Here is a 10,244-nt window from a genome sequence, read left to right on the forward strand (position 1 = left end):
GAAGTGAAATGTTATATGCCATCTACTGTGATGTTCATTTATATACTTGAGGGTTTTTGGTGTGGGAAAGACAATCAATATGATGCTGATCCAAGCAGCTGGTTAAAACTAGCTAACTACTGCTAAAACTAGCACGAGGTAAAAATGGGTTTATTTCCCTGGGTAGTCCTACAATTGCTTCCCATGGAGGTAGTATCAAATATAAATGTTAGAAGTAATTATTTGTATGCAGTAAGCTTAGCTGAGTTTGGGTGTGTGGTGAGAGGAATCAGTTTTTACTAAAATATGTCGGTAAATGATGCACATACGGCATATCTCACCGTGAGGGTTTCAGATCTCCTGTAATGTAAGCTTTGCCATATTACTTGGCCACAAAAAATCCAATTATACCCCTAATCTAGACAATAGGTTATCACAGGTGAAAAGAGTAAGGAGAAAATGGGGAGAAAAAGAAAGGATAAATTCTACTGTATTGCAGGCACCTTCCAGTGAGTGGAACGTTACTCTCCATGGAGCCCTTGTGGCTTTTACCAGACTATCTGCAGGCCAATGCCATAACAACAGAAGAGGAGTTTTTATTGCTCTGGCTCAGTCTATTGCAAACAATTTCTTCTTTGAGAAAGCTAATCACTGTTTTGTTACATTACTTCCCAGCAGATGAGCCAGGGACTCCTGATTTTAAAACAGAACCACAGCTGAGTGACAGCTAAGCATGGGCTGGAGTCTTGTAGCAGCATATCCTTCAGCTCCAGTGCTGCAGTCAGAGAGAGAGGAAAGATTTTTCCTTTGAAGATAAGACACCTGGGGCTTTTGTAGGAGCTAAGTATGCCCCGAGTTGTGCAGCTATTATCTTGATTAAAAAAAAAACAAAACAGAGAAAGACATAGTGTCTGGTTCTTCTATGCACTACCAAAAATTCCTCAAAATGCTAAAACCCAAACCAGCACTTTTTATTCTTCAGTTGTGTTGCTTACGAATACTTTCCGTCTGGTGGCTTATGTGACACTTTCACCCAAAGCAGCCTCCCAGGTGAGCCGTGAGGCTGTGCTGTGTGCGTACCAGAGAGAGGGAGTGCGGGAGTGAGCGTATGTATATGTATGAGCAAGGGAGCGAGAGCGCGCGTGTGCAGTGTTGTAACGTGGCAGGGCACAGGCAGTTATGAAACTTTCCAATAAAGTCTCAGTGCGTCAGTGTTGGTTGCTTGGTTTTTTTTTTTTTCCTGTCCGTTGCCCTCCAGTTTCACTTCCAGTTATGAGTGCAGAGAGAGAGAGGGAAAGGTTGAGAAATGCTAGCAGAACCCGGTCCCCAAGCCGCTGGAGGAGCTGAGCAGTTCCCACGACAGGTGGAGCACGCCGCCGCAGCGCGGAGCAAGATTCCCAAGTCGTGGTGCCCGGGGACAGGGGGAGGGGAAGCCCTCACACTCAGGGCAGCTGCGGTTGCAAGGGCCCCCTTCAGAGTGCTGCAGCAGCAGCCAGAAGTTTGACTTTTATTTTTTGAAAGGACTGGAGAAATTATTAACCACAGTTGATGACGTCAGAGTTGATCTGATTAAAGGTTTGTTTTCTTGCTGGCAGAGGTGTGCTCCGTAGAGACTGGTTCTCTCTTCTTTTTTTTTTAAGTTTCTTTTTTGAACAGCAAACGGAGGGAACTGCTCACATTGCTGCTACTGCTGCTGCCGCTGCTCCAGCTGCGTGTGTGTGTGTGTAAACAGGATGGTGTATCTGTAGCTGCCACGCGCAAACACACATTTGACCATGAGGACTCTTCGCAGGTTGAAGTTCATGAGTTCGCCCAGCCTCAGTGATCTGGGCAAGAGAGAGCAGGCAGCCTTGGATGAGCGGGGGACCCAGCAGCGACGGGCCTGCTCCAATGCTACCTGGAACAGGTAAGGTCTCGTACGATGTACCGACTCCCCTGCAGCCTCTCTGCGCTCCTGTGGCTGTGATTAACGTGTGGGTAGCTGCTCCTTCGGCTTGCAGGCTAGGCTGCCTTGCTCACTGCTCAGCAAGCTTAGAGTGCATTGGGCTTCTGTGTTAGCGTGTTACACGTACCGGAGTTTGCGTTCAAGTGAAACGCAGGAGTGGCTTTTTTCCTGTTGCCCTTAACCTGCTCTGAAGGCTGATAGCAAAGAGCCTTTCCTGCAGATGGCTCAGCCTGCTCTTCCTTGTGACGGACAAGGACTTATTTTGCAGGGTGCGGCTACAAATGTGTCTTTGTGTCTATCTAGATATTCTCATTCAAAGTTGATTTGGTTTATTTTAGTTTAAAGAAATTTACATATGCACAGCTATTAAAATAAAATTTTTTAATCTCTGTAGAGCTGGTTGCTGATACAGATATGACAAAATCTACTTAATTTACTCCCATTAATGCAAGTATGTCCATCAGTGTATGTGCATATGCACTTTGGACAGGGAAAAATAAGCCCTGATTGTTTCCTTTATTGTGTTTATACACTGGAATTTTATTACTGTTTGACAAAAAAACCCATGCAAACATATTGCTGTGAATATGTCGCTTAGCACAGATATTTAGAAAGCATCTTGATGACCATTTTGGTGACACTCCTAAAGATAAGTCTAATTCTCTTAAGTCATTAGGAGTTATATTCTTATGCCCTTTTTGTAAATGAAATGTCATCTCCTAGGTCACAGCTTGAAAAGCATCATTCGTAATGTTTTATAATTGTGTGGTAGTACAGCTGTAGGAAGAAAAATACCAGTCAACTGTAGACATATTTGTTAAAGTTGTTTCAGTTTTGAGGAAAAAAAAAAAATCACATCTCCTGTCCCTCTCACTACTCAATTTGTGGTTTCGTGTCTGCATTATGAATTAGTGTTGAATGCCAACAGCACAACAAGCGCTGAAAATGATAGAGAGTTTCTGCTCAAATATTGTACTATTTATGTGACCCAGAGTGGCACCTGAGGTGTGGATGGTGGTAGTCATTAAAGGCTACATTAGGCCACCTTGGCTTGTGCCAGGGGCTTCATTTGGCCAGCGGCCCCATGGGAAGCAGCAGGGAGTAAGATACTCCTTGGTGTGAAACAAGGTGACAGAATACGGTCCCTAAAGCCTTTTAGCGATGGTGTTCTGAGAGCTTCTCTTGGCTCGAATTAGTGTTTCCAGGTCTTGCTTATGGGGATGGAACTGTGCAGGCAGATGTGAATGGAGAGCAGGTCAGGCATCGGATTTGCTTGGAGGGGGAGAGCCCCAGGCTGGGGGGCTGCTGGTATTCAAACCAGAGGGTTTTCCTAAGGTAGCCAGAGCAAGAGTGTGCTGCTTTTAATTCAGGTAGGACAGGCATAACTCTGGTCAGCAGCGTTGCCTATCAGTGAGTAAGACATCTGCATGTTTCGTCCAAACGATTAGACAGCTGCCCCGTTGCCCGTTCCTGGAATAGGTGTCTGCAAGTCAACCTGTCACTGCTTTGCGTGACCTCGGGCCTAACCGTGTTTCCTGCCACGGGTTGCCTTTTCCCAGCCATCTCTGCTCTTGGTGGCACGTGCCTCTGAAACACCTTGGGAGTGCTGGCAGAGATGCTGTTGTGTGATGGCAGGTTGGTGCTACCTGCAGTGATGAGTCAAGTGGGCATCGTGTGCCTGTGCTAACAGCTGCCTAAAGCAGCAAATACTGTAGATTACGAGCCAGTTGCACTGCATGGGCAAAGGAAAGGCCCTTTATTTCTTGTTTTATAGTGCAAAGCCTTCTCCTGAGTAGAAGAGAGAGTTGGGGTAATGCTTCTTTCAGGCACAAAAAGGCTTCTATCCTCTCTTGGTTTTAAGAAACTCGGATATTCTACAGGCTGTAAAACTGGAGCTTATCCTCAAGAAACCAGGGCTTAAATGATATTGGATTAGTTGTATTAAGAAGCTATCCACCACAGCTTCTGCCTATCACTAGTACATGCCTGGCTTGACATGTGTTACAGAGTCTGGTCTTGATGGAGTTGGTCTTGAACTCTTCTGGAGAGACCATGACATTGGTGTCACAAACTGGGCATCTCACCAGAAATCTTGGGTGGGTTTTGAAAGTCTTGGGCTGTGGAAGGTTTTTTTGTTTTTCTCCTGCAAAATTAAAACACCCCAACAGTGGACTAGCATACTATACTTTGGTTTATGGGAGTATTTGTTCTTCAAACAAATTGATTGCCCGTGCTGTCTCACTCTGTGTGATACCGAGTGTAAGAGCTTGATGATCAAGGAAGTCGAGATACACAGGCAGAGCTCTTCCCTCTCACCAAGCCTGGCTGTTCTATATTTAAATGTCTGCTGCTTTCTTGCCTAATGTTAGCAGCTGTGCCTGGGTGTGGTGTGTGTGTATCTGCTTTTGAAAGGCTTTGAACCAAGTTCATCAAAACTGATGTGGGGAGAGGTAAAGCACAACCTCATGGCAGGCCCTGCCCCACACAAGACTACCAATCTCATGCTTAAAGTCAGCCCTTTAAGGTGCTGCTTCACCCCTGCTGGGAACAGCACTCACACACTGCAGGACTTTTGGTGGTGGGGTCTTCTGCATGGTAGCAGCTCTGTTACCGAGGAGAATGCGCAGCTCCCCTTCTGCAGTTGGCTTGTGTCTGCTTGTGGCTGCAGTCTGGTTGCCCAGCGATGTCCCCTCTGCCACCTCAGCTCTGTTCAGACCGTTCTCACCCCTTAGACTGTTCATACTACGGGATGCTTACTGCTTTCTGACACCAAGGGAGGGCAAACTGCAGGAGCCCATCACAGGATTCAGTGTGCACGGGGCATGCAGCACTGAGTGGTAGCAAGGATGGTCTCTTCCTGATAACTTTCCTTCACTGCCAAACAAAAATGCTATAAAACTTCTCGACACTGTTAAATCAAAGGGAAATCAGTGTAGAGCTGCTGTCTGCTACTATGCAAATTAGACTATATCATGGCTTTTTCTGAGCTTGCTTTCCCATGAACCCCAAAAGATCTGTACAGCAACACACCAGCAGTGCATGTTAACTAGCAACCAAGAGCAACATAGTGGAACAATACAGTTTCGTTACAGCTCACAGAATTTGCATTGGATTAAAATAGCTTCGATTTTTTTCACTAACATTGTCTTCAATTCCTTTTCTTCCCCCTTTTCTGCTTCAGGCAAAAAATGAGGGCTGAATGCTGACTAAATCAATTGGACTGAGGAACCCGGGGTTTTTAATCTTGAGCTTGCAAGCCGAGGGCGGGGTGGGGTGGGGGTTGCCTCACAGGGCAAATAAAATCTATCGCAAGGTTTTCATTCTGAGTGAGCTAGCACAGACTGCCTAATCAGGAGCTAATACCATCCGAGCTGTGCTGTGGGAAAGCCTCTAGTCAAAGGCACTTAGATCCTCTTTGTTGTAAGAAAATGGGGGAAACTCCCAGAAATGTGAAGAGTAGGAGACAGCAAAGAAAAGGTGAAGAAAACACAGATGAGGTGCCAGTGACATTAGTGAGAGGAGCAGTAATCTAAGGAGAGATATGGAATCAGAAAGCATTTTTTATGCTTTGGGCTAATTTTTGCAGGGTTGTAATAAGCACAGTAACTTGCTGTAAAGTAATTTTTACAGTCATGGAACCGTATTTCATCTTCTAATTAAAAATGGATTTTTTTCATATCACAGGGAGGCTTTTCTAGAAAACAGTCCAGACCAGCATATTTATCTATGACTTCTATTCGGAATTTTTCTTTCTTCCAATATTTTGCATTTATTTAGAAATACTTAAAAATATTTCTGCTTGGCAGAGGATCACCTTCTTTTTCCTGACTCTTTATTTGGAGCCCTCTTTGGAGCGTTTGGCCCTCTACATGCATGGGGACAGACAGAGCCAAGCTGTGGGGTGGGGCAGAGGGATGGGAGTGTGTAGGGGACTTTCCAGCCAAGCTGTGGGCTGGGGCGGAGGCATGGGCATGTGAAGGGGACTTCCCAGCTGGTCGAGCCACCGCTGCAGCATGGAGCATGTGCCAGCCTTGACAACAGTGATAGAAGGTGGTGGTGGTGGTAGAGAATTGCTGCTCCTCCTAGCCCTTCAGACATATTTGTACTTGCTCGAATGCAGGTATAACTGGAAGCCAGAGTGTCCTTAGTTCTGCACTCTGCAGAGATATTAACTCTTAGTTACAACACAGGGAAGTCCCTCAACCTGTCTGTCTCAGCTTCTTCATATGTAAGAGTAGTGTTTATAGTAGGAGAAGTTAGAGAACTAATGCCTCTCAAACTCTTTGAAGATGGAGTTTTGTGGACCAGCTTATTTTCTTTTGTATGATCCAGTCCATAATTGCAGCCTATCCCTATTTACAGATTGCTTTACCTTGGGTAGATATTTCAGAAATGTAAGTGAACTAGCAGCTGCAAGCCTGTTTTGAAAGGGTCAAGGTGTCATGGAAAGCCTGTGGAGTTGCAGCTGGACTGAAGCTGTGCTGAAAATGGGCTCCTCCCAGTTGGATTAAGCTAATTGAGAAAAAAGAGGTTTTATTCTGGAACGAGGGTGTCTTCAAGGACGTTTGATACAGATATTTCAGGTTAATTATTGTTAATTAGCTATTCCCGTAACTGTCCAGAGGAAATGAGCCCTAAGTCATTTAGTCCCTTTTGAAAATGAAAACATTGCCTTTAACTACCTAGGACTTGCAGGGTGTGATTATTCACGCAGTGTTGGTTTTGCTCATGGACTTCACCTGGAGCTCTAGACAGGGGAGAGTTTGCAAACACTAAATAAAGAATGCCGTGATATTTTCACCCATGCTGTTTGCATGCAAAAGTAGTGACTGCTTTAGAGAACGGAAATTACCTGTGTGCTGTGCACGAATGAAGACATGGGCCGGTCCACCTGCTTTGCCAGGAAATGCTGAGCTGGGAGGGCTGTGGCTATGGCTGAAGCAAAAGAAGGTCAGGATTCAGGCTTGATACTTGAGAGCACAACTTTGCAGTTGTTCCTCAGCTCTGCGGACAAACTGATTCTGGCCTGGCAGAAAACATTGTTTTAATCACGATAATTTTTCCTTCTTAACTTCTTAAAAATTTAAATGCAAGAACAGGGGTTGATGGTGCTTCAGTGATGGAGGGCACCAGCCTCCTTCCCACCCAAGGCAGTGGTGTCTGGGTTGACAACAAGCAAATTAAGGGAAATGTATGTTTTGGTGATATTCAGTTACAGCGGTTTTCTATTGTGCAAAAATAAGAATAATAAACCCCACCCTCCCCGTCTTGGCACTCATGCTGTTAGGCTGGTTGGGAGTGCCATCAGTGAGCATCCAACTTTGTGCTCTGGTGATTTACACCTTCCAGGTCCTTTCCTACTGAAGCAAACTGTGAGGAAGGTCTGCACTGTGTGTGCTGGAGCTGCCATTCCCCATGTTTCGGACAGCTGAGTAGTGAGTCCTGGAGCCACTGCCTCCTCTGGAGGATCAGTCAAATCTAGTATGAGTAGTCTTTCCAAAGAGATGAGGTTTCTTAGGCTAGTTTCTTTTGTCACTGTGAATGTCTTCTTGGTTCAAGGTAGTTTTCTTTTGGCAGTCTGTGGGATTGATAAGCACAGTACATTGCTGGAGCCATCTGACGTTTATTTTGTCTTTGTTCTGAAAGCAACCCTCCCCCCGAAAAACCTGGTCTCTGCGGTTTTCTGATCCTGATTTTCCCTCCTACAGCCAGCTTGCTCTAGCCATGCTTCTCTCTTCCCTGCCCACCCACTGACCAATGGGAAGCCTCTTCCAAGCTTCCCTCTGCCCCACTGCTGGTCTCTCAAAATGTCTTCTTCTAGCTATGTAGTCTTCAGACCATGGCATGTTTTTTTGGAAAGGCACCTGTACAATGTATCTTAGTGCTTGGACTCAGGTTAACTAATACTGCCGTATCAACTTAAGCCAATTCATACCAGTTGAGGAGCTGGATAATGAATTGGTATTGTGCTTTCAAGAAATGCCATAATTGCGTAGCTCAGAGATGTGTCTTTTCTTGCAGTGTGAGCGTGGCCGTAGCTTGTTTCAAAAGTGCACTGCAGAGGTACACGGAGCTTCTAGATGTCCCTTGTTCCAGCAGAAGATACTGGCAGGGGACTATTAGAAATTGCTCATTTTCTTAAGCAAGAGAAGGTGCAGCACTGCAGTAGGAGGTTGCATCTGTGCTTCTGTGGCAAATGTGTCTGTTGGTACAATACCGCAATCTAGAGGCATTGATAACCCTGGACTTACAGCGCGAGTTCTAGTCTTGATTGGAGACTGGAACCTTACTCAGTACTGAGCACGGGCAGTTCAGGAACTGACCTTTTTCTGGGTTCTTTTTTGTCTCCTCTGTGGTGCTGTGTTCTTGTGCACACATTTACACACACAGCAACTACAGGGAAGGTGTTCAGAGTAGTATCAATGCATAAGCGCACCCATTTTTAACTTTCATGTTGCGAAAGAGTTACAGAAGGCAGTTTACAAGGCATTTTCAGTTCAGGTTAACTATTAAAATAGAAGCTTAATTACATACATTAATGACTTAAGTGTCCAGGTGTGAGTTAGAACAGAACTAATTCTGTTCAGTGATTTTAGTTTTCAGCTCAGTCTCTTCTAAGTAACTGCATTAAGTAACAGCACATTTTTGCAGACAGTGTCTGCTTCAAGAAGTGACAGCGCTTGATGTTTACAGTTACTACCAGGGACTGGTGCGCAGAAAGGCTCTTGCTGACACTTTCTGCTGCGAAGACCAAGGTCACTGCTAAATCCTGTGTCCCACGGTGGGGGTGCAGTAAGTTAGAGGCCACACCTGCAGGGAAGAGCAGACAGGACAGGTGACCCTAAACTGACCAACAAGGTGTTCCACCCCATAGACGTCATATTCGGTGTAAAGCTGAGGGATCATGAAGGTCTTGCTCTCTCTTGCCCTCTTCCTCAATGGCCGGTGTCTGAGGAGGACTTCGTCCATTTTGCCTTCGATCCCAGGCCATGCATCCCTGAATCCAGTTCCAGAATCCAACTCCTGCATCCAGTTCCCATCTGCTGCTGAGCCCAGCCTGGGCCTTCCCCAGTGTCTGTCCCACAGCATCAGTGGTGACAGTGACATGGTTGCTATCAGCAGGATTGGGTTCAGTATTGGTATTGTATATATTCCATTTTAATGTTATTATTATTAAAGCAGTTTTAGTTTTCTTTTCCAATTCATAAGTCTCTCTCCCTTTCTCCTTTTCTCTTTCCCCTCTTTGGGAAGGGGAGGGGAGGGTAATAGAGAGCATCTGTCATTCATCTAGTGACTGGTCCAGCCCTAACCCTTGACACTTAAGCCTCAGTGGTGGTTGGTCGCAGGCACAAGTAAAGGTAATCCACTCACCTCATGCATCTTGCAGGAGTTCTCTGTGTAAGCAGCAGCTCAGATTTTCATTAAACGAAAAAAGTTGTACATTCTGACTAAATCTTTTTAAACAATCACTCGTTATAGAAACCATAGCATTAGTTTGATTTAAGGAAGGGTTGGATTTGGTTTTTTCATTCACTTAAGGTAACTAAGAAGATTAAAGCTAACTTTTATTATCCTGACCTCAACTCATCCACTGATAGCATTCTGGTTATTCCGACTCCTCTTTGTTACCTCTTGAGCAAGTGTGGAGGGCCAGATTATGGTGGTGTTCCCACGTCACCTGCAGCCTGCATCCTGCATACCAGCTGACGTCTGTGATGGGAAGGGAAGTCAGGTGGTCAGTGTAGCAGGGCCAGGACTTGTTTCCAGACAAGGCAGTTGTCCGTCACTACAAGGGAGATTCCAGACAGATGAAAAGTTCACTGCTAGGATGTTTTATGTAGGTGCAGTTCTACTACACAGGCGACAATAATTTAAATGCTCACAAATTGTCCCCCTTAGTTCCTGTCAAGAAAGCTTGCTCTCTCGTATTTCTTTGAGGAATAATAATGGACCTGTTAAGCTGGAAAGAGAAAACCTCCCCCTCATTTAGAAAGCAGTGGCAGAGATGAAGAGAGAGAACGCTGGCTTTTAGGAGAGATATTTAGTCATTCTTCTCTGCAGAAGGCTGGCAGGGAACATTGCAAAGTTCATTTCCAAATCAGAAAAGCGTGTAAAGACTGCTTGTTTTATTCACTACATTAATCGTACTTCACATATTACTCATAATATTAAAACACCCAAGTCGCTTCCCTGTATACCGGAGACGTGTAGCTGCCAATTCTCAAATGATTGTAAATTGAGTGTGTCTGTTTGAGCCAGCCAAAATAAGCTGGGTTACATCCTGAGTGTATGTCTGTGCATGTGTGTGTAGGAGGGAAAG

The 10,244-nt window shown here is 45.1% G+C and overlaps 1 protein-coding gene across 1 annotated transcript in view; it reads left to right on the forward strand.

Annotated features, from left to right (window-relative positions):
• Positions 1–1,476: 1,476 nt before the first annotated feature.
• The window catches only part of PRR5 (proline rich 5 (renal)), a 49,571-nt gene continuing 40,803 nt past the window's right edge, over positions 1,477–10,244 (forward strand). The window contains exon 1 of the mRNA XM_010137673.1: positions 1,477–1,885. Coding sequence (XP_010135975.1) covers positions 1,755–1,885 — 131 coding nt within the window. The 5' untranslated portion in view covers positions 1,477–1,754. The remainder of the gene's footprint in view (positions 1,886–10,244) is intronic.

The sequence above is a fragment of the Buceros rhinoceros genome, unplaced genomic scaffold (assembly GCF_000710305.1).
Source record: "Buceros rhinoceros silvestris isolate BGI_N320 unplaced genomic scaffold, ASM71030v1 scaffold21316, whole genome shotgun sequence".
NCBI lineage: Eukaryota > Metazoa > Chordata > Aves > Bucerotiformes > Bucerotidae > Buceros > Buceros rhinoceros.